Below are 26,278 nucleotides of genomic sequence, written 5' to 3'. Positions count from 1 at the left end.
TGGATGGATGGATGGATGGATGGATGGATGGATGGGTGGATAGATGATGGATGGGTGGATGGATGGATGGATGGATGGGTGGATAGATGATGGATGGGTGGATGGATGGATGGATGGATGGATGGGTGGATAGATGATGGATGGGTGGATGGATGGGTGGATAGATGATGGATGGGTGGATGGGTGGATGGATGGATGGATGGATGGGTGGATAGATGATGGATGGGTGGATGGATGGATGGATGGATGGATGGATGGGTGGATAGATGATGGATGGGTGGATGGGTGGATGGATGGGTGGATAGATGATGGATGGATGATGGACAGATAGATAGATGGATGGAGAGATAGATGGAGGGATGCTAGATGGATGATGGGTGGATAGATGGATGATTAGATGGTATAAGGATGGATAGATGATGGATGGATGGATGATGGACAGATAGATAGATGGATGGAGAGATAGATGGTGGATGGATAGATGATGGATGGATAGATAAATAGAGGGATGTAAGATGGATGGATGGGTGGATAGAAGATGGATGGATAGATGGATGGATGATGAATAGAAGGATGATGGACAGATAGATGGTGGATGGATAGATAGATGATGGATGAATAGATGGATGCATCGAAGATGGATAGATAAATAGAGTGATGCTAGATGGATGGATGGATGGATATATGATGGACAAATAGATGGATGGATGAATAGAGTGATAGATATAGGGAAGCTGGATGGATGATGGATGGATGGATACATGATAAATAAATAGATGGAGGGATGCTAGATGGATGGATGGCTGGATGGATGAATAGAAGATGGACGGATGGATGGACAGAATGATAGTTAGATGACTGTGTGCTGGTCTTGCTGTAGTGAGCAGGAAGCAGTTTGGGTGTGTAGTGCTCGGAGTGATCGTTTGTCTCCTGTGTTTCTCCATCAGCTGATTCACAGGAAGTGAAGGAGGAAGTCCAGCCGTAATACCGCTCGTAATTTCAGCTTCATTTGATTGTCTCAGCGTGTCTCCGAGGCCATATCCTCGCTAAGACTCCGGCTCTGGCTTTCTTCATCCGCCGGAGACTTGCAGAGAAAAGCTCTTCGTGCTCCATTATTTCTCCTCCGTATCAAGCTCAGTAATTTTGCTGCTGTTTGGCTCTTTTTCTCTGAGCTCGAGCAGAAATGCAGCCCTGCGTGTCAGAGTTCAGTGTTTTAATATCTGAGAATAGCACGATGCGGTTCTATTTCATACTGTTTAGATCCTCTGCAGATGGATCGGGCCGCTCGGCGCAGTAAATTAGCCTCGGGCCGCCGGCTTTAGCCAGTTAATTAAATGTGTTCAGAGGAAGACTCCTGGCTAACATCTCGGCGCCGGTGCCGGTCCAGCAGCGGATTATCCCGCTAAACACGGTCCTGTTGAAGCAAACATGGACTCGCTGTGTTTTCCAGGAAGCGCCGCTCATATGTTCCAGCTGAAGACGTTTGGCGTTTGTGTGTTTGAGATTCGCCAGTCAGATGTTTAAGACTGAAATGCCAGATTCTACTGGAAGCTCAAACGTTCTTGCACATAATACAGGCGCTGTCAGAATGCCATCACTTACAAAAAAATATATAATTGAATGTATTTTAATATAATAAAATATATATGTGTACATATGTATTACTTAAACTTAAAATATTACTTAAACTTCCAATTTTCTGTAAAGCTGCTTTGCAACGATTTGTATTGCGAAAAGCGCAATACAAATAAGCTTGAATTGAATATATTATAAAAATATTTTTACTATATTATATAAAACATATTTATTAATTTGTTTAAAAATGTTTTTCATTTATATATGTTTTATATTACATATTTTATTTTTCTATAGAATTTATTTGATATGTCAATTATTATTTTTTTATTTATTTGCATAGTTTATATATTTTTATATTACATATTTAATATTTTTTTCTAATATAATTTATATATAAATTGTAAAAAAAAATTTAATGTAATGTAAATTTTACATTACATATTTATATATTGGTATGTGATTTTTTAAAATTATATATAAATAATGTGTTATTAAATTTGGCATTTATATATTTACATATATATTTATTTTATATATATAAATAATTTATTTACATTTTTATTTATATATTGTATATATTCGTGTATTATTATTCATTTATTTATTTATTCATTTATTATATTATTTACTTACCAAGAATGGTATTTTATAAAGACAGACCAGTCAGTAAAAAAAATCTCTATAATAGCCTTGTCAATGATTTTATATATATATATATATATATATTATATTATATTATTATTATTATTATTATATGTGTATATGTATCGTGAATATATATATATATATATATATATATATATATAAATTGTACAATAAAAAAAGAAAATAATCCACTGAATTATTTATTTTAGATTATTTTAAATGAGTAAATATTGTTCAGTCACATTTGCAGTGATGTTTTTTTTTGTATTTCATTTCAGTTGACAAGTATATCTTGTATATTTGCAGTTTCTCCACAGAATTGTGAATCACCTCACGTTGTTTCGTGTGTGTGTGTGTGTGTGTGTGTGTGTCCTGCAGTGTGTATCAGGTGGTGGTAGAAGAGGAGCGTCCACGTCGCTCTCGGAGAGCCGCTGAGATCCTGCGCTGTTACCCGATTCCCATCCACTTCCAGAACGCGTCGCTCCTCAACTCGCAGTATTATTTCAGCGCAGAGTTCCCGGCCGCTCGCATCCAGACGCCGCTGCCCTTCACCGTCGGAGACAACCGCACCTACGACGGCTACTGGAACCTTCCTCTGCTGCCACACAAGAGCTACAGCGTCTACTATCAGGCCGTCAGCACGGCCAACGGGGTGAGACGCAATAAAACACACAGATCCTCAGACATCAGCTGAGGAATCACTCCTGTCTCAAACTAACTCTAGTGCTAGTAAACTATAATCACAATCTCATCACACATGTGTTTCAGTAACTCTGATTGTCTCTGAAGGAGATAAACAGCCGTTATATGAGAGAACCTCCAGCAGGTAATTAGCAGCCAGTGGGCCGAGAATAATTTAAACGCTGCCCTTTACAACCAAACCAGACTCCATTTGTTATTATTATTTATTGCAACGCACCCTTAAAGTGGAACTTTTTCTCACTCTGATGCACATAAGCAATTAAAATAACAGTATATTTATATATTTTTATATAATTTATGTATAAGCAATATACAGTGTGCCTATGTGTGTGTGTATATATATATAATATATATAAAGACTTAAGACTTTTTAATTTATATATCTCATTTCATTATCATATATATCATAACATTATATGAAAATATCAAAATAATTCATAGAAACACCGAGTAAACAACCTATGACTTTTACAATGCAGATTTATTTAGATGTTATGTTTTTATATCATTTATTTTATATATAAATAACCTATTTTTATTTCTTTATTTTTAGAAATATTTTGTATAATGTTTATAACTTTTTATAATTAATATATTTTATATAGTTTTTCTTCACTGAGTGATAGAATATATAACCCAACAAGGGTTATATAAATACATTTTTGTGTGTGTAAGTGCTTAAAATGATAATGATATAAAGATAATTGACTGAAAGTCTTGGGATTTTAGATTTGAGTAAATAACTTAAGATTCAAGCTGATTTAAAATAACACATCTTCTGTGGCTGTGATGAATCATTGCGATCTGCTCTGGGTCAAGTGCGCTGTGTTTTGGGCTTGTTGCTGTAAAATAATGTGTCCAGCGTTCTTCGCGTCGCATGCTGCTGTTCTCTAATTGCTCCCAATTAGCAGAGCGGCAGCAATTACAGGAGGCAGTTTCTGTTCTCCCCGGTGACGCTGGTTTACAGAGAAACAGGAGAACAGGACTGACCTTCAGCGCTTCAGACGCTCCTCCTCCTCCAATTATTGCCTTTCAGAGCTTCCACATTTATTTGGCTTCTTCAGTGTCTCACACCAGCCGCACTGGATGCTGTGGCGAGGTCAGATGATGGCCTGCTGTTTGCAGATGCTTATTAGCTGGTTTAGAGTTCATGTTTTCTGTGCTGGTGTTGAAGGAACATCTGCAGGAATCTGTGGATCTGGACGAGGGTTCATTACAGTTTTTTTCAGCTACACACATTTTCAAAACTTGGCCTCTTTTTTTGAAAACTTTACACACAAATCCAAGAATTGCACACAAAATGCAAAATGCCTCACATCTCTTGCAAAATGAAGTGCTGCATTCAAAACATCACAAACACATCTCAAAAGCAAACATTTACAAACACCTTTGCCATAATATTAATTCAAATATCTTTATAAATATTCAAATATTCCATGGTACTTTGAAAAACCTAAATAATATAATTGATAATAATAGTGGTAACACTAAGAGTTTGATGATTATATTCACAACCAAAAAAAAAAAGTATATATATAGTGTATAGTTAATATTTTCTTTTATATATGTAGAACACAATGTGCATACAGCGATATAAGACCGTATGAGATCTGGTGCATTAATGTGGCCGGCTGTGTTTGAAGAGGCTGAATTTGCAGGCAATGAAAGTGAAGTGAGGACAGAGTCGCATTAAACGCTCGACTCGGAGCTTCAGCTGTTCACGGATGCATTATTAACACTCCAGTCTAATTGGAAATTAGAATTATCAGCCATCTCTCTTTTTTATATGCAAATTGACCCTAATGAAAAGGCGATCCTTTATTTCAGTGCAGGAGAAGGGAGACAGACGCTCCTCCATAACAGAACTTGTGTGTGTGTGTGTGTGTGTGTGTGTGTGTGTGTTTGCTCTCTGCAGACTCGTGGTAAGGTCAGGTAAAGCGTCTCCAGATCGAGGCTTATTAGAGAAAACGAGCTCCTGGAATCCTGCTTCAGATCAAACCTCTCGTGGCCTTTTGGTGTTTCTCTGCAGAAACGTCACGCACGCTGAGATTTAGAGCGTGTTACGGGTCACAGCGGTCACGGAAAACACGCAAATATCATGGAACAGTAAAATATCAGGAAAATCTTCTTTGCTCTAAAATATCTCATTTTGTAGGGATTTATTGGAGTCATTTGCACAATAATGAGTATAATAGTAATAATATAATTGCTCATTGTTCATGTTAATGCATTAACTAATGTTAGCAAATACAACTTTTAATTTTAAAATTAATTTCTGTTACATAATAATTTAAATTTATTTATTCAAATGCTTGATATATAATTTTTTTAAAGATAGACCAGTCAGTTTAAAATCTACAACAGTCAATAGTGTTATTTTAATATTTTAAACAAAAGTGTTGGTCCCCTTCCTGATTTTTTATTTTTTTGCATGTTTGTCACACTTTAATGTTTCAGATCAAACAAATGTAAATATTAATCAAGGGGGCCAACACTTTTTCACACCACTGTGTATATACCGGTAAATGTTTAAATACAAACATATGCAGCTGCTTATTAAAGAATACGAATTTATGGGTTATTTTAGTTTTTATTAATATTAAATTTTTCCAAACTTTTATATATAATTTATATATTTTTCCAAAATTTTTCCTATTTTTTTATTTTCCTGTTTTAATTTTAATTTTAAAGTTTTAGTGATTTTTGTCATTTTTTATTACCACAGTTAAACGTCTAAATAGTTTTTATTAAATTTAATTTAATTTTAGCTATTTTAGCACATCAAATGAAAGTAAATAAAAATTCAAGATTCAATATGATCTGAGATCAAGAAATGAGAAATGTTGCCTAGGAAGCTAGCTGAAATAAAATAAGTTTAAATTTTCTATATATTCTCAGGTAATAAACAGCACACACCGCGACAAGTTCAGCGCTGGTGCATGATTGTGAAGTGATAGCTTATGATGCATGCATGCATAAATAATTAAATAAATAAATATTAATTCATTCATTCACAGTCGTGCACCAGCACTGAACCTGTTGCGTTTTGTGCTGTTTATTACCCGCGCGGCCCAACCAGATAAATCTCTCTCTTTCACTGGAAACCTGTTTCATTCTCCCGTTTGGTGAAACACTTTCACCAGCGGCATCTTGTTTCCAGTAAAATGTCCTGCCGGTCGTCGCAGGAGTCTGATGGAAGTCAGACCACACAGTGTTTCCATCGAGTGTTTTACGCTCCGACTCTGCAGCAGATTGGTGTTTCTGTGGAGCAGAAGCAGCTCGTGAAGCGTCTCTGCTGAGATTCAGTGTTATCTGGACGCCTTTACTCATTTACTCAATCACCAGCTCTTGTCTGGTTGCATATAAACAGCCTTAATAACAAGATCAATTTACTTGAGAAGCAGAATTGCATGAGATTGTTTTCAGAGAATATATCTTCAATTATGTTCATTTGTTTTATTGTGTTGGTTTAAGCAGAAATCTCACTGTTGTTATTTTAGTTTTTTTTTTTCAATTTAATTTTTCATTTTAATTTTAGTAATTTTGTATGATTTTATAATTGTTAGCTGTTTTTAATGTCTGTATATTCTTATTTATTTTATTACAGTTTTAGTTATTTTAGTACATGAAGAAAATTATATCATATATATATATATATATATATATATATATATATATCCTTTTAGGTTTTTTCCTTTTAATTCTTTATTAATTTAATTTGTATTTATTTATTTTAGTATTAGTTATCAAGTAACATAACCTTGAATCTCACAGAAAAGCTATTTCACCAAGAGACAAAAAATAAACTTAAACTAAAGAAATATTATCTGAAAAACACGTCTTATTTTCTTGTGATTCTTGATATTCTGGTTTTAAAATAAATTGATCTTGTTTTAAGGAATTTGATGTATTTTTACAGGGAAACAGCAAATAGTACAAGATGTTAAAATATATTAACATTAATATCATGATTTTCTGTAAAGCTGCTTTGAAACTTGCACTTGAAATTTAATTTGATAAATTTCCAAGAAATACAGAAAGTGTTCATATAAAAAATATAGTATTGTCAAGATCACAGGTGAAAATAAGTGATGGTTTTGAGGAAATGAAAGTAAAAGCATTCATTAATCTGCAGCTTTTTCCCTCATGTTTCAGAGTTGGTTGTGTTTATGGGTTCATCAGAAGTGAGCTGCTCTTATTACTGAAGCTCATGGGTTTGCATCTCATGTGACACAAAACTAATGCTTTCCCTTTTACCTCTCCCTCCCTCCCTCTCTCTCTCTCTCTGTCTCTCTCTCTCTCTCTCTCTCTCTCTCTCTCTCTGTCTCTCTCTCTCACAGGAAACTAAGATCGATTGTGTTCGCGTGGCCACTAAAGGTGGGTCTGTGTGAGAGTAATCGAGTGCACTGATTGAAACATGTTCTCTAAAGCTGAACAGCGCTGCCACTGATTCCAGCTCGTCTGCAGAAACCACTCACTGCACACTGATCACTCACATATCTATATACTCTATGAAACACAATGCATTATGACAAATAGCCAACGTTTCAGACAGTAGTAAGTAAATAAGCTGTACTTCAGGCACATTTGATCAAGTCAAGATGTTAAAATCATAGCAGATATAGAGCGCAACAGTCTGGAAGTCAAAATCCTTCATTTCCTCCAAATGTGAATTGATTTTTTTTTTTGTGGTAACTTACAAAGACAGAGCTACTGTGAGCCCTGTGGCTGGTAATCGATGGGATATTTTTACATAATTGCATTTAACAGCAGAATTCCTGGTGAAAAACTAAAAAAAACAAAAAATTACCCATGATTCTGCAAAGAAATCTCCACCAATCAGAGGAAATGACAAAATCAGTTTCCCTATGCTCTCAGACTCCTTAATTTATTTACTACTTGTATATTAAAGTAAATCGTAAGTAAATATGAAATAAAACAGAATTACAATATAAGATAAAATGTTTAATTTCCATGAAAACACAAAAATATTACTATTATTATTAATGTTCTTGAAAATAAATATAAAAAAATAATCAATTTACATTTTACATTTATAAATGTATTATTTTAATGTATATTATAAATTACATTTTGCATTTAAATATTTAGCATTTTCTTTTACTGTAATGTGAAAATAACCATGCTTTTAATTTTTAATTTTTTATATCATGGTATTATTAGTTAAAATTAAAAACAGTAATTTTTGCTTGTTTCAGTGCTACTTTAGTAATATCTTCACACAATGCAAAAAAACATGACTATTCTTAATGTTCCTAAAAAATAGGCATAATTGTCTTAATGCTAAATAAAAAAATAAATTCTAAGAAAATTAAAAAATATATATTTTGCATAAAAATGTTTAATTTTCAGTGCAAATAATGGTTTTAGCTTTAATTTATATATCATGGTAATATTCATTTTAATAACTTTATTTGTTTATTTAAATGTTATTTCAGTTATATCTTTAAAAAACTGAAGAGAAAAAAAACAAAGCAAAAAACTAAAACAGAATTACAATAATGTAATATAAGGTAAATTGTGTTTACTTGTCATGAAAACACAATGCAAAAAATCATTACTATTATTAATGTTCTCAAAAATAGGTGTAATTTTCTTAATCCAGAATAATAAATGAATAAATCACACTGGTGCGTCAGTTAAAAGTCCTTGAACCTTTGATTATCTGAAAGCGACGGTAGTTTAATCAGAATGAACAAAGCACATTGTCATTCTGTCTCATTGAAAACGCAATCACAAAATTTGATGTTAAAATGCAGAAGAGCGCGTTTGGATGCAGAGTCTGACGGCTCTGAGGGGAATCATCTCACATCGCGACAGATGGAGAATCACTCCGATATAAACTCAATGGCTTCACATACAGAGATGGTGTTTTTGTGTTTTCTGACCTCTGGTGGACCGTTTCGAGACTTTGGGCGGCAGTTAGCGATGCTCTGGCCTTCTCTCGCCGCTGTTTGTGATTTAATTGAGCACAGATGGCACATAATCTATTTTCCTGTCTACATGCCATGTCTCTAATGGTGTCAAGCCTATTCGATGCAAATGAGAGTTTGTGGCTTTAGTTTTGAAAACAATCGTGAACATGAAACCCATCTGATGCAGAAAATCTGTCCTCTATTGTTTGTCCAAAATGAAAATGCATTGACTAAAATTGGTTTTGCACGAACTATGGCGGCAGTTGCACTCTATACCTGTCAATCATAACACATACAGACAGGTTTTAAACACTATAGGCCATAAATGTCTCATAAACACACATGAAGGGTAGATTTATAGTGTTTTCCACATACATGTCAAAAATATTCATGCAGTAATTCACTGACCTTCAATGTCCAGCTGTTATTACTCACTGAGCATGTGAATAAAGTGTTTCTGTCTTTCTCAAGCTCTTTTCCAAAGCCCTTGTGAGCCGCTGCTCTATGAAACTGATATACACCCTCAATAGTAAGGGTTTGGAACACTACATAGGCAGCATATCTGCTCATTAGAGATTTACATTAGTGTGTTGCCAAGCTAATAATGCAATTCTTGACAAATAAGCATAGAAACAGAAAACACAAATATTGGGTAAAATAATCAATTTATAAATATATTAGACTGTTTTTTGGTAGTTTGTGGTCTTTAATGAAATATATTTAAAAACAATATTTCTCTTGACCGTTTGGCCAGTTGAGTTTAGATTCTGGCAATGACTTTTCTGCAAAGAATACATGAGACGTTAACTAAAACTATTAATACTGTTTTGTTAATGAAATAAAGCCGAAATAAAACAAAATACATTAGATAAAAGTCATAATTATAAGAAAAAAAATCTCAATTATAACATACTGGGTCATAATTATGAGATAAAAAGTAATAATATTAAGAAAAAATGTCACAATTGAGGTAAGGTCAAATTATGAGATAAAAGTCATAATTATGAGAAAGAAGTCAAAATTGAGAAAAATCTCAATTATGAGATAAAAGTCATAATTATGAGAAAGACGTCAAAATTGAGAAAAATCTCAATTATGAGATAAAAGTCATAATTATGAGAAAGACGTCAAAATTGAGAAAAATCTCAATTATGAGATAAAAGTCATAATTATGAGAAAGACGTCAAAATTGAGAAAAATCTCAATTATGAGATAAGTCATAATTATGAGAAAGACGTCAAAATTGAGAAAAATCTCAATTATGAGATAAAAGTCATAATTATGAGAAAGACGTCAAAATTTAGAAAAATCTCAATTATGAGATAAGTCATAATTATGAGATAATGCATAAATATGAGGAAAAAGATCAAAATTGCAACAGTAATAATTGAGATAAAACATCATAATTGAGAAAAAGCCAAATTATGCTATAAAAAGTAATAATTTTGAGATAAAAAGGCATAAATGTGAGAAAAGTGTCAAAATTATGACAAATATATAAAAAAGTCACTTATGACATACCAAGTCATAATTATGAGAAAAAAGATATTTACATTTAGTCATTTAGAAGACGCTTTTATCTAAAGCGACTTACAAATGAGGACAATAGTCTCAGTTAGCCTAACGCAGTACACTAACTGTAAATAAATAAAAACTAAAACAGAAATAAAAAAGAAACCTAAAAATCAACATTTAAAAAGAACGAAAGGTAATAAAAATGACAAAAGCACACAACAAAATGAGTGAGAATGTCAGCAGAATGAGTTGTGAAGTGAAGTGCTGTCTGTGTCGGCGGCTCACGAGCGTCTGTCTGTCTCTCTGCTCTGCATTAATAACCTTACAGATGTAACGATGCCTCAGCATGTCTCTCTCTCTCTCTCTCTGTGCATGTTTGGCTGGATCTCTTCTCTTGTTCTAGCTGCCATTATTGTGACTCAGCTCACCACGCCGTATGTGCGTATCGCACCTGCTGCCGGCGACAACCAACTAACAGGTCAGAACTTCCACCATCCACCTCGCTCTCTGTGTGTGTGTGTATGTGTGTTAAACCATGCCTGTTTCCTGTTTCCTGGCCATGTCCAGATCATATTTCACTCCCAAATGTAAAAAAAAGGAAATATATTATATTTATCATTTAATATTTTTATTTATATAATTTAATGTTTTTTTATTTTTATTGTTGCATTTTGCAAAAAGATTTCGCATTTTCCACAAATTTTCATTACTGTAATGTGAAATTTTCTTATTTATTTTGTTTTATTATTATATTTGCATAAAAATGTAGCATTTTAATTAAATAGTCATTACAATAATGTGAAAATAACAATATTTAGGGTTTTTTTGGTTTATATATCATGGTAGTATTTGTTATGCTGCCCTATATGTATTCTGATTTTTTTTTTTTTTATTATGGTTTTAATGATTTTAATGAGACTCGTTGACAAGAAATTGACCAAAATAAATAAATAAATAAACAAACTAACAAACATAAAACCCAAAGTAAAATATCTGGATGCATTAGTTAAAGTGTTTTAATTTTCTTGAAAATAATGTCACAATAAAAATAAACAAGCATAATAAAGCAAAAAAAAAAAAATTAAATCGCTATTCGTTCTTGTTCTTGTGCTAATTATATTTTTCACATTTTTTATTAAAATTTTTAGGGTGAAATGTGAGCTAGATGTTTTTTTTTATGTAGTGCTGTATGGTATATTTCAGTATTTCTTCCATGTGTATTAGTGAAACCCGTGAGTGTTGTGTAAAGCAGCGTTTGTTGATTCGTTTTAGTCCTGAATGGATGCAGGTTGAAAAGGTAATTGAGGATTTTCAGGGTTACCGTCCGTCTGATGAGCTTCATTTGATCCCTGCTGTTTGCTTCCTGTAGAAGGTCACTTTCCATTAGCTGAATCTGTACGCTGAAAGCACACATTTACTGTGGAAAATAAACACCGGAGCAGGAGTCACTAAATTAGCTCATTTTTATTCAGCACCGATGTCCGTCGAAGGAATCAATATGGCCCCGGCAAACCCGAAACCAAAGGCCGCGGCGTTTGCAATGCATGACAACCACATCCCGCCAGAAAATTACATTTCAATATTTCCTGTTTGTTGAACAGTCCCAGGTGACGCTCTCATGTGCCACTGTGAAATGCAGGATTTCACCTTTCAGTCGTTTCACTGTGGATGTTTAATGATAAAGTGATGTTTTCCACAGATGAACGGTAAAGAGAAACTTGGCTTGTTTTTAATTAACCCTTATATAAGCACATCTTCAGATCACTCACCCATTACTGAATCATTGTGCATAATCATGGATACAGTGCAGCTTTTGATTCTGTTCCTTTAAGGGTTTGCATGTTTGTTTGTGAGCGAGAATGTGATGGTTTCACCTCTGGTCATCTGAAGCGAGGCTGTTTATGCCATATTCGTCCTCCTCCTCGACCCTGCGCTGCAGCCTGCGGCCTGTCTTCAAATACTCTCTCTCACCTCCATCCAGACTGAAGAAACCCAGACTCCAGAATGCAAATGAACATCATGATAATAACTAAAGCCTAGAGAAATGTATGCACTTATGCTAATAATTGGACTCAATTTCTGTTTTCGTTTACATGATTTGCAGAATAAGGCAACAACATTTACATTGAAGTCGACATGGTTTCCATACAGTGGTTTTGTATGTAAGCTTATTTCTGCCACGTGAGAGAAAAAACATGCATTGGTAAATCACAATTATGAGACAGAAGAGTCAAAATTATGACATGACAATTAAGCCATGATTATGAGATAAAAGTCATAATTGTGGTATTAGAAGATACAATTATGAGATAAATGTGAAATTATGGCACGAAAAGTTGAAAATATGAAGTATAAAGTCAAAATGAAGACATGCTAATCAATACTTGTGATAAAAATACGAAATTATGACAAAAAGCGGAAATTATGAGAACTCATAATGGCATTAAAATCCTAATTATGATATAAAAATTTTAATTGACAAGTTGAAATTATGAGATAAAATGTTACTGCGAAAAAACAAAAATGTTACTGATAATCATAATTATAAAATGAAATTATGACAAAGTCATAATTATGAGATCAATTGGAATTATTAGCTAAAACGTCATAATTATGAGATAAAGGTTTGAAATGATGGCATTAAAAGTTGAAAATATGAGATATAAAGACAAAATTATGACATACTAAGTTGAAATTGTGACAACAAAGTGGCAGTTAATAAATAAAAAGTAATCAAGATCAAGTCATAATTATTAGATAAAAAGTTGAAATTATGGCATAAAAAGTCAGTTCTGAGTTAAAAGTCATAACTGTGACAATTATGAGATAAAGTTTGAATTATGACAAGTCAAAATTTCAAGATAAAAAGTCATAGTTATGGCATAAAAAGACATGAGAAGTTGGAATTATGGCAAAAATAGAAAGTATGGCATTAAAAGTCATAATTCTGAAAAAAGTCATAATTTTTATGCCATAATAGTATGTCATAATTTACCAAACCATGATTTTTTTTCTTATGTGGCAGAAAATAGTTTTGTGAGTATCTGTTGGGAAGCAGTTTTTTGTTGTTGTTTGTTGGGAATCACCTGCAGCAAAACAGAAACTGGAGCCCAAACACGGGAACCTGCTCATCTGTCACCATGGCAACGGCAGCCCATAGGCCCGGCTGATGGATGTTGTCAGGCCTTGATAGAAAAAGCGTAGCTGGCAGAAGGAACCGATCTGCGGCCCGGCTCAAATGAGCGTTGCGTCCGCACTATTTTTCATCCTCTTCTCATTTAATGCTGGAAATTGATATTTCATCGGGCACACGGTCGACATGCATCACATTATACAGTAAACAGGCAAACGCGCTCGCTCTGTTTCCCTCTGGCCTCTCGTACGCTCGCTATTCCTCCTCAGTGCTGCAAATAAAGCTGCTTTTAGTCCATTTAGATGACAAACAGAGGAGAGTGATATCGCTCAGATGTTGCTCTTTATGTCTTTGTGACTTATAGTTTTCAGTTATGTTTCATTAAAGTAAAAACTTTGTCTCCGATGTTTTTTCTTACAATTGAAAAAGAAATGGAGAAAAAAGCTGAGATAAGTTCTAATTGTGACAAAAATTATAATTATGGCATAAATTGGAAAAATATTATATAAAAATATGTATATTATATAAAATTATTATATAAAAATGGTAGCGTTTCATAATTGACTATTTATACAATAATTTAGACATATTATGAATTTTTGTAACAGTCAGGACTTTTATTTATCATAAGCAATTTTAGAAAAAAAAAAAACATATTTTTTATTTTTATATATCATATTTAGACATTTTACATCGTAATTGTGACAGTTGTAATTATGAAATAGTCTAAATGTGGAATAAAAAACTGACAATTGAAATAAAAAGTAAATTAAACTTTCTTAGTCTAAATTCCCAAAATTGTTATTGAGAAACAGCTGAGATAAAAAAAAAAAATATATATATATAATATTTATTTACATTCTCTTATGACATATGAGTCTAAATATGGCATAAAAGTCTAAATAAATATGGCATAAAAATTATGAGATAAAAAGTTGGAACTGACAAAAAGTCATATTATGAAATAAAGTCACAATTATGACATAAAAAGTCTAATCATGGCATAAAAAGTCAAATTTATGAGCTAAAAATATATTCCTTTGTCTCAGTTGTCCTTCCTAAAACTGCTTATGAGAAATAAAGCTGAGCTCATTAGATCTTTGGCGTATGTGGTGAGAAATGTTTGAGTTGATATTGAGATCTCTGATTGTATACTTTAGTGTCTGATCTGAGCACAGTTTGAGACATCTTCTCAAACTCCATAGGAGACACATATGAGATTCAGGAGTCTCCATGTTCTCTCATTGCTGTCAAGGAGAAACAGTTGAGGTTTTAATGAGATATCAGTTGTGTTTTCTTCTTTTCTGCAAGCAAAGCTAATCAATGATCAACCGAACAACTAACTTGATTAATCGTCTGCTAATACTAACCTGTTTTATTAACAGAAAGCACAATCATATAAATCTTATTTCACTCATTTGCTGCTAGCAATGTTTTGTCAGTATTGATAATGTGCTGAATATCTGTACGTCACATGTGTTGTGTTTTTATCATAAGATCACAGTGACTCTCATTTCAGCCATGATTGTCTGGATTTCCTGTTCCAGGTGCTGCGACCCTGAAGCCTGATGCCGTGGAACCCGAGAAACAGACGGATCACACGGTGAAGATCGCCGGCGTCATCGCTGGCATCCTACTCTTCGTCATCATCTTCCTCGGCGTGGTGCTGGTCATGAAGAAACGGTAAGAGAGCTTCACTTCTGTTCAACAATATTTAATCTGATTAACATGAAATTGTGTTTAATTCCTTTAAAGCTGAAGTGTGTCATTTAAGCATCACCGCACTCCCACCATCTGTCAGTCAAATAGATAGCCCCGCCCCCAAACTCACGTCATTGGCTGAGAATGTTCTGGAAGCATCACAGTGTTGATTCAAAGGGCCAATGACTCGCTAATAAAAACTCTGAACAGTAAGATACCATTAGACAACATTAAGTACTTAAATATGGGAAAAATGATTATCAAGTAATAATTATGATTTAAAAAGTCATAATTATTAGTGCGTCAAATTTTTGAAAAGGAATATTTATAAGATAAAAGTCATAATTGTAAAATAAAAGTATCAATTATGAGATAAAAACCTTATAGTTGGGACAAAGTTATTATTATAAGATACAAAGTTGAAATTATGACATGAAAAGTCAAAAATGTGACTAAGCATAAAAAGTCATAATTATGAGACGCAAGGTTGAAATTTTGACATGAAAATTTAAATGTATAAGATTAAGTTATAATTTCGACAAAGTATAAATTATGAAATAAAGTAATTGTGACCACTGAGATAAAAGAAATCTAAATTGTCATGAAAGGTCATAAATAGAGTCAAAATTGACATACTAAGCAATAATTGAGATAAAAAGTTGAAATTATGACAAAAATAGAAATGATGAGATAAAAGTTATAATAATGAGATAAATTATTAAATAAGAAGTCAATTGTGACAAATGAGGTAAAAAGTCAAAAATATGACATAATAAGTGAAATAATGAAACAAAAAGAAATGACATGAATTTGAAAATGTGAGAAAAGTCCAAATTGACATACTACACTGAAAAAAACAATAAAAAAAATTTTAAGGTAAGTGTTTGCAAACAATTTTAGCTACATTTAAAAAAAAATTGAAAGTTAGTCAACTACATTTTTTATTTAAATGTAGCTAAAATAAATTGATTGCAACCACTTACCTTAAAACAATTTAGTAAATTCAATGAATAATTTTTTCAGTGTAAGCAGTAATTGAGATAAAGTATGATGACAGTCAACATTATGAGATGAAAAGTCATAATTGTGACTTTAAATCTTACATAACGTGACTTGTAATTATGAGACAAAAAGTTGAAATTAATTTATGCTGCACTTAGGGATGTAACGATTACCGGTTTGACGATAAATCATGATAAAATTCCCCGCGGTTAGTATTACCGTTTCATATTTTAATTATCATTAAAACCGTATTCGATTACCGTGATTTAAACAACTCGCGATAAATAAATACTGTCCAGCATAAAGCAGAGTTTTCAGTAACAGTCTCACGAGCGCACGGCAGCACAGTAGTTTCGTTCTGAGTGAAAACAGGGCGGAAAAGCTGGGAGGTTTTAAAAGAGTGCTAAGGGAATTATACAAATTAATATATCAATGAATTAATTATATGAATGTTCCTCTGAAGGTTCGGACTGTCTTCAGAAACGATTTGATGGCATTTTGTTCTCATCATCGCTCCATGTAATACCTAAAGGAAGTGTTCGCGGAGTTCACAGGAATCAGCTGTAATTCAGCTTTTCCGTATAAAGCGCCACCTGCTGTCAGAGAGTGGATTTACAGACACTTATTTACATTCAGTCTGTGTGCAGTTTCTGTCTGGCCAAAAAATTGACCAAATTTGCATGACCTGCTGTAAATTTTAACCGGTTGATGAAAAACAAACTTATGTACATTTAAACAACTCAGATATGCTATATAGAATTATTTATGGAGCAGATAAAATACATATAATCATTTATTAATTATCATTTTAATTTAACCCTTTTCTTTAAAGGCTGAAATGTGTGGTCTACCTTTATGTTAAACTTTATCAAAGCTTTATTTGAACATTTACATTATTTATTTGAACATGCTATTAAACTGGTGTCAGTCAAATTGTCATTTAAAATCCAGACCTCACTGGTAATGTTATTGTTTTAGTGATTATGCAAACAAAAAGTCATTTTATTTGCTGTTTGTTGATTTTTAAGTATGAAACTTGGTGAAGTGATTTATGTATCGGTACTTTTTGAACATCTCCAGCACATTTTAACAATACCGTGATAATACTGATAACCGTGATAATTTTGGTCACTATAATCGTGATTAGAAATTTTCATACCGTTACATCCCTAGCTGCACTGCACTCCCACCGTGTGTCAATCAAACAGGTAGCCCCGCCCCCAAACTCACGTCATTGGTCGAGAATATTTTGAAAGTGTCAAACTGCCATTGATTCACTTACAGTGACTGTGAACATTAAAATACGAGAATGTTTTTGAACGTGGGATAAAATGACACACTTCAGCTTCAGAGAGCTGTTATATTGCTCCTGTACCGTTTAGAAATCTTCCCATGCCATGGTACCATCCAATGTGCCCATGAACACATGAAAGTCAAATGAGTCAATGCTGATTTTATGTTCGCTTTTCAAACAGCCCCTTTTGTCAACTGAACACAGAATAATTGATTTGATCGCTCTGATAAGCACCATTACACGGTTTGTGGCACCAATACATGCTGCCTGATGAAATATTAATTTTTTCTCCCCGCGCTGCTCTCAAACAAACGGCATCGCTTTAATGACCCGGCGACGGGAAATAGCACAAATATTTTCCAAGCTTATCTTGTGCAGAAAAAAAGAAAAAAGCGAAAGAAAAGCAAGATAAGAGAGAAAAATTGATGAAAGGCGCTTTTTTTTTTCAAAGAGAGGCCCAGGGCGCATTGCTCCGGGCGAGTTTACATTAGATCCGTCCTCAGCTGGAGTAAAAACCCTTGTTCAAACAACCCGACTCCAGTTCTGTTTTACATTCAGAGCGTGTTTTCAGTGGTTTCAGATGTAAATTGAAGGAAGGGCCAAGTAAATATGTTTTTAATGAGAGTCATTACCTTCTCAGAATAAGGGTATTTGTCTCTATTGATTTTGCTGTTGAGCCTCAAAATGGCCAAACATTTGAAGAGGGATGCCTTCATTTTGCTGACGAGGTGATTTCCGTTGTATGCATCGCCCGGGCCGTTTTTAGAGTAATGACCTTGGCATCGCATGTTAAATCTCTGCGTAATTTGATGAGATCCATATCCACAGACATCAGTAATTGAGTCAGGACTGAGTTCACTACAACTAATAAACTTAGAGCGCTAGAATTGCTATTGCAGCTTTGTTGCAGAATTGAAAACCTGAGCCCAAACTCACCACTCCTGCCTGTAACGAGAGCTAATCAGCCTGTTTCTTACCGCTCTCTGTCCTGTCCTCTCTCTCTCTCTTCACCCTGTACTAGACCTTTGATGCGAATGAAAATGAAGCTGTGAGAGATTGAAGTGCAGTCTCATTAATGAAACACAAGCTGAATGAATTAGTGTAAATTGTTCTTGCATAAATGATTGCGTTCGATTCAGTGCAAGCTTTTTGTGCGAGAATGTTTGCACAGAATTACTTCATGAATGAGGTCTAGTATTGATCGATATTTGACAAAACGTTGAAAAGGTCTGTCTAGAAAAGTTCAGGCCTCGTTAAAAAAGCACAAGAATTAAGAAAATTAGAAAATTATTATGTTAATGTTGCATTAAAAAAAGAAGTGCAGTCTCTAAATGCATTTGTGTTCATGCAAATATTTATGCATACACTGTTGCATTCATTTCAGTGCAACTATTTATGTAAGAATAGTTTAATCAGGAATGTTCTTTTTTTCAAGAATGAGGTCTAGTGTGATGTGTTTAACGTGTTTCTGGACAAATTCAGTAAACCAAAGACTCCAGAAAACATGAAAGAAATGATGAGAAAGTCAAAATGCTAAGTCGTGATTATGAGATAAAAATGTCATGTTTATGGAATAAAAAGTCAATTATGAGATACAAAATTCGAAATGATGGCATCAAAATGTGAAATTATGAGATTAAAGAAAAATCGAGGTTATGATATACTAAGTCATAATTATGAGATAAAAAGTCAAAATTATGACATGCAGAGTCGAAAATATGAGATAAAACGTCAAACTATGACATACTAAGCAGAATAATAATTGAGATAAAAGAAAAAAGTGAAAAAAAAAACAGTCTCATTAATGATACACAGTGTAAATGCATGTGTACAAAAACTAAATTAATAATTCACAAGATCATCACAACATATTTTTGTGTAACTTGATTTTTTTATTTTTTATTTAAGAATTATTCCACATTCAACGCGAGCTGAATAAGTTTGGGTAAATCGTTTGTAAAGCCATTATGCAAGTGAATGCATTATTCAAAATAAATAATTTTTAAAAATAAATAATTGGTATTTACAGTTAACTAAAAATAATAGTGAAAAACACACCTAAATGTTGAGCTGCAAAGAAAAACAACAACAAGTATAAACCCAACATATCTGCCATCAGCCCTTTCCAAGGTATCAATTATAATTCCTTATATCTTAAGAAAGGCTGATGGCTGAAATGTTGGTTTTATAAATAAATAAGCTTAAGAATTTGAGTTATTAGAGTAATTCTTTTTTTTTTGATTACCTCACAGCCTTATTCTCATTCGCACTGAATTAACTATGATGTCTGCACTGATGTCTGAGAACGCCCTTAATGAGATGTTAATGATATTACTAGTGACAGCCAGACCCACATCATAGGCTCCGCCCACAGCTCCGCCTCACATAACACACACACAGAGGCAAGCAGAACAGGCTCACAGTCACTGGAGTAACGTGTCACGTGTGTCACCATATCAGGTTTTGTTCATTTTTCTATATTTTCAGACATTAATATTTTTACTTTTTCTTTCCTTCCATTTTCATTCCCCCTCCACCCCTTCCACCACTGCTTTTGCCCTTCCACCCCACTCGGCAGAAGATCCTATCACTCCTACACTTACTACCTGTAAGTAACCACTTTGTGAAAACTAGTTGCAGTGCTTTCTCTTCCACGCCTCTTTTGATATTCCATGCATGATTCCAAACCCAGTGACTTCCTTCCTTCCTCCCTTCAAACTGCAGCCCGGCCGGACCCGCGTCCGCCGCCGCCGCTATGTGCTTTTAATGATGGATGCTAAGACCAAACCAAACCCTGGAAATTGCTAAACTCGGCTTTTTGAATCATTCATCACAGCGAACTCTGGAAATATGGTAATTCCTCTCTGGAGGAGGTTCTCTTTGCTGCTGTGGTTTGAAGGGGAGGATCTGATCCGATCTGATCGCTGATGATGATGAAAAATTCCCTTAGAGCTTAAGAAACTGCATTGTGGAGCTCAGAAGTCCAGTTTTCCCGGCAAAGGGAAAGCCGGGCCTTTTTCCATCGGAACGAACCGATCCCTCGGACGCACGAATGCAGGCGAATGCGGCGCCTGTGTCAGTGCATCGACCCGCACATCAGCCCCGATTCATCGCTTTAGTTCCTTTCTCTCCATGTTTATCTCAGTTCTGTTCTGTTCAATTCTGCATGAGTCTGTTAAGTGCATGTTAATCATCATCATGTGTTACACACACACACACACACACACACACACATGATCTGATTAGACAGAAGTTGATTACATTCTTCAAACATGTACAAACGTCATTAGATACAAAATATCAAATCAAGTGTCAATTATTTTAAAAGCAATCAAACGTTTTTTGGTTAGACATGATAAAACAATAGCTCCAGAGTTTGTCATTGTTCATGTTTATAGATATTAGAGACACTTGATCTGATGAAGGACATTTATAATTAAAATAGTTACATGTAACTTGTATGTTGAAATACATGTGGAATATTTGTATCACTTACAGTAAAGTCCCATTAGTTAACTTTATTTACATTTGTTACAGTATCTTAACAGTTACATCTTTTGATTTTAATAATGTGCATTGAAAAAAAAATGTTGTAGAAACAATTTTTACTCCGAAATTGTTAGTTAATTTCTCAGATAATAACAAAAAATGGCAAGTAACACATTGAATTAAACATGAAGGTTAAACTAAAATAGTGTTATTTAAAGTGTTATTTTTTTATATATTATTTACAACGTTTTACAGTATATTAGTAAATGTTAAATTTAACATTAATTGGATAGTTAATTTTTAGATATGTTATACTTGGATTATAGACTTATTTGAACATCTGAATGTTATTCATTAGATACAAAATATCAAAACAAGCGTCATTTATTTTGCTCATGCATCATTATTTTTTATAAACAATTTCAAAAAATATTTTTTACAGTGTATTAGTAATTGTTTAAATTAAGTAAGATCAGTTTTTTTTCATAGTTAGTTCTTGATAATAGTTAATGTGAACAAATGGAACCTTACTGTAAAGTGTTGCCCTCTTAGTAAAGTTTGTTGGTGTTGCGGCATGAATTAGTGTAGTTTATTTTTAGAGGACTCCGCTGACAAATATGAGATTTAATCTGGTTTCTACACGCTGAGGGATTTCTTCAGGGCTTCAGACGTGACATTCATGGAGTAATGTGTTTGTGTGGGGATTCAGAGCCTCAGCCAGGATTAGAATAAGAGCGAAGCAGATCTGGAGTCTGTTGATCAAATCCCCCGATATGACAAGATCTCCTGCATTTATAACTCTCACTATATTTGGACACAGATACTGCAGCATATTCCTCTCCGACTGAGCACTCACAGCACAGATCTGGATTTACATTATCATCCGTCTGGTTTTGTGCAAAATCTGTCAGTTTACATTTACATTCATGCATTTTACCGACGCTTTTATCCCGAGTGACTTACCTAAAGAATAACAGTAAGAAAACAACATATTTAGCCAGGAAACGTCTGTTTTCAGATGCAATGCAAGGACGTCTTTGAAGAGTTTTTGTCCTAAACCAGAGTAAAGAGTCTTTTTAATCTGTTCACAAAAAGATTCATTCACTGATTTGTTCAACAAGACACAGTTTGTTCATTATGATGCTCAAACACTCTTAGATGAATCTTAATAAGGCATAAGACTTATTTCAATCTTTTCTGTGAACAAATTCAGTAAACATTTGTGCAGATTACATATTCATGCCAGAGACTTTTCTTCATGAGTCACTGAATCATTCAAATTGATTCAGTAAAAAGCACCATTCATTTGCAACTGAAAGTATTCTTATGCATTAGTAAAATATCTTATTAAAATCGCATGTAAGAGACTTCAGTAGCACTTAAGCATCATAATGAACGAATGATCATTCAGAATGATTTGTTCACTTGAAGGATTTGTTTAAACGAACAAAACACCACTAAAATCTCACTGCTCTAAAATCCTGCTCGACATACACTTTTAGATTTACTTTGAAACCATTTTCACTCATAAATTTCACAAATAATACAAATAAACCAGTAATATCGAATTAAACTAGTAGAAAACCTGAACTGGTATTTTCTTGTAATGTGTACTTCAGTAATCAGTATAGTACAGTGTAGTTATTAATTAAATCTCGTGATTTTATCTGTGATCATGTCGTAGCATTTTCTCCATTTAACATGGACAGACAAACTCATCATGTTAAAACAAGTAAAAGAGATGTGAAAGGACAGATTAAATATTCGAAAGTTAGACATTAAAAGTGTATTTTGCCTTGTTTTAGAGTTGCACATAGCTCCTGCAGTCACATAAAGACTCAACATAAAGCATCTCTCTCAAAGATGAGAGAGAAAGTTGAGTAGAAAGCGCCTGCCGCTCGTTCCTCTCTCTCTCTCTCTCTCTCCCAGAGCTGGCCGGTTAACTCAGTGTTTGAGCGAGCGGGAGGCCTTAATTAAATCCTTCACCGAGGGCTCACGCAGAACAAGAAACAAATTAATTGTAACAAGAGGATGCACATTTGTCTCGGCTGACGGCTCCTGCGCTGTGGAGGAGAGAGGAAGCAGAGAGAGTCGATTTCCCCGTCGTACGGCGGCTGCGAATCGCCGGCGTCGCTCTCTGATGCAGATAATAGAGCCACCGATCAGACGGCCTGTTTACTCCACATGGTAATGCGATCGGATGAGGCGGCGCAGGAAAGTTTGGAAATGAGTCACTGACAGCAATCACACTCGGTAATTAAATTAGAGTCTAATTATCGTCTATTAATGGGTGCGTGTGGCATACCTGGGGATTCAGAGCCAGCAAATCCTCATAAAACCTCCCAGAGGAGATCGGATGAATCACTGGAGCTTCTGAAGCATTAATCTCTCACACAAACCTGTGAACGAAGCAACCAGCGCAAGCAGAAACCACTGCAAAACTCATCACCATTAACTCACGGTGCTCTGGGTGATGGACAGTTGCTATGTGGCTGCTAGGGTGGAGTCTAGGTGGTTGTTAGGGTGTTTAGGGGGAGTCGAGGTGGTTGCTAGGGTGATTAAGGGAGGATTATGTGGTTGCCAGGGTGTTTAGGTGTAGTGTAGGTGGATGCTAGGGTATTTAGGTGAAGTCTAGTTGGTTGCTAGGGTGTTTAGATGGATTTGAGTTGGTTGCTAAGGGGATTAAGGGGGGTTCATGTGGTGGCAAGGGTGTTTAAGTCGAGTCTGAATATTTATTGAGTTTTAAAAATATGTATTTACTTTATAAATGCATATAAAGCTGTATGTAATATTAACTATATATTATTATGACTTATGTTATTTTTAATTATTATATTAACTTGTTATATGTATTTATTTTTATTTATATAGTTTATAACTTCTTTATAACTTTTTCAATTATTATTAATTAATTTAATCGAACCAAATTGAACTGAAGTTAGTGTTTTTTGACTTATTGTACCATGAAAATCATTTTCAAAAAAGAAAGTGCATGTTGTAAACACAGTTGTTTTACTGCCTCTATCTAAAGGCCGACAAACATTTATTCCATTTGTAAAAGCCTTGAAATATTTATTTGCAGCATGTCAGGACTCTGTGAGCGGCGTGTAGTTCACAAAGATCTCGTACATGGATGTTTTAGTGGAGTAAAGGTTACAGTGCCGGCTAATAGTTAATGGATGTGATAATGCCATTAGTGTAGCTGATGTGCAGTTACACTCACTCAGAGATGTTGTTCTGGCCTTCAAGGGTGTTCTGATGATACTGATGCACAGGAAAACATCAGACAGTTCTCTGAGGGTCACACACTTTAATGCATGAATACTGTAGGATTTGAGTTATTCTATAGCGCCTGTTGAATATTGATGCCGCACCATAATAAGTTAATATAAGTGTTTCTGACAGATGCTCGTACTGCTGCAGTCGGCTGATGAGCAGCAGATGTTTGAGCTTCACCTGCAACAGTTTAATTAAACTGTCAACACATTACATCTTAATATTTCCCCACGTCATATGATCCTTCATGCCTGAAGAGCACATTCACATAAACACACATCATATTAAAATGACAAATCCAGCTTTTTACTCCATCTTTATTAAGGCCAAACCCAGCACAGCACAAATATTTCTCAAAAATATGATCAAATGTAAATGTAAGCGCTGCCTTGATGTCTTTGTTTCCCATAGGAAAGGACTCGCGCTGTCTGATCTGATTATTGAGTTAAACTGTAAAAGCTTGATCAAGCTGTAATGCTTTAGGAAATCAAATCATACTATGAAGAAAACTTTCTCTGCTAGTTTTATTCTGCAATAACCAGTTTACTCAAAGCCTGCCCCTCTGAAATGCTGATTTGGGACTATTTGCATTATTTATAAGCATATAGAAATATAATATAATAATCATAATTAATATATTACAATTATAATACAATAAAAATATTAATTAATTATCAGAATCAGAAAGAGCTTTTATTGCCAAGTATGCTTGGCAATGCTCCAGCTGCTCCTTTAAGAGCAGAGAATGCTGGGAGACTCGTGCTTGTCTGAGGCGTCAGTGTCTGTGAGTGAAAATGTGCAGGTGACCTCTGTATCTGCGGGAAGTGCGTTTGATGGCGCTCTGACAGCTCATGTCAGGCTTCAGTGCTCATTTCAATACGCCGTTCAAATCATCAGTCATACATACTAATAGAAACCTCACGCTACTGTGAGCTTAAACCCCTCAAACAAAGAGCAGCAGAGAGTCACTTATAGTTGGACTGATGGAATCAACTGTCATAGATAATGCAATATATCATATACATCTACATCAGCATGCTGTAAAATAGTTTTAACACTCAAGTGTGAGTGATGTTTGCATAAGCAAACTCATGTCATGATGATAGGGTGTAAGGCATGGTTGCTAGGGTATAGCTATGTGGTTGATAAGATGTTCTGATGGTTGCTAGAGTATACGGAGTGGTTGCCAGGGTGTTGCTATGCGTTTGTTAGAGTCAGAGGTAGTTCTGATAGTTGTTTGACTGTTCAGGAGTTGCTAGGATGTTGTTATGTGTTGCTAAAGTGTTTGGTGGTTATTATGGTGTTCAGGTGGTTGCTAGGGTGTTGCTATGTGGTAGATAAGGACTTATAGTGGTGGCTAAAGTGTTCTGATTGTTGCTAGGGTGTTGCTATGCAGTTCCTAAAGTGTTATTGTGGTTTTTATAGTGACAGGTGGTTGCTAGGGTGTTGCTATGTGGTTGTTAACCCCCTGGGGTCTAAGGGTGTTTTGGGGGCCTGGAGAAGTTTTGACATGCCCTGACATTTGTGCTTTTTTCAGTTGCTTATAAAAATGTAAATGGCTAAAGTCTAATAACACTGTAAACAGCAGTAAAACTGGGCTACAATAATATGTTAGCAGCATTTATGTACATGATTGTGTTTTTGAGAAAGCAACGTTTGTGCGTGGTTAGTGAAAAACTAAAATTTTGAAGTCACAAAACACAAACAGAACATTTGTTCACAAGACTTTTGAGAACCGGATCTTGTAGTTTTTGCTTCAAAATTATGTGAAAATCAGCTTGTTTAATTGCTCACAGAAAACAATATATTGATTTACATTTTTAGACATGTTTTGTGATCAAAAGCCAATATGCGAGGGAATGGCAATGGCCTTGAATATTAAGTGATTTCCCCTGAGAGACAAAGGGCCCTCCCCTAATGGCCCCATGATGGCCCATCAGTGTGACTATGACTTTGAGGCAGGTAAGAGAGAATGTGAGGAGATTGAAAAAAATGTTTTTTTTTATT

General features: G+C 34.4%; 1 protein-coding gene across 10 annotated transcripts in view; it reads left to right on the top strand.

Moving 5' to 3' along the window:
* Positions 1-26,278, top strand: part of LOC306863442 (receptor-type tyrosine-protein phosphatase mu-like) — a 234,528-nt gene that overhangs the window by 146,875 nt on the left and 61,375 nt on the right. For 3 of the 10 annotated variants that reach the window (XM_079406779.1, XM_079406775.1, XM_079406774.1), the window contains exons 12-15: positions 2,602-2,875; positions 7,266-7,302; positions 15,057-15,192; positions 20,085-20,114. In XM_079406779.1, coding sequence (XP_079262905.1) covers positions 2,602-2,875; positions 7,266-7,302; positions 15,057-15,192; positions 20,085-20,114 — 477 coding nt within the window. Of the gene's footprint in view, positions 1-2,601; positions 2,876-7,265; positions 7,303-10,779; positions 10,855-15,056; positions 15,193-20,084; positions 20,115-26,278 lie in introns of all 10 variants that reach the window. The other 7 variants (XM_079406778.1, XM_079406773.1, XM_079406772.1 and 4 more) reach the window with 3 other exon arrangements.

The sequence above is a fragment of the Barbus barbus genome (genome assembly GCF_936440315.1).
Source record: "Barbus barbus genome assembly, chromosome: 44".
Taxonomy (NCBI): Eukaryota; Metazoa; Chordata; class Actinopteri; order Cypriniformes; family Cyprinidae; genus Barbus; species Barbus barbus.
The sequence above is the reverse complement of the archived record's forward strand: the minus strand, read 5'-3'. Positions and strand labels throughout refer to the sequence as shown.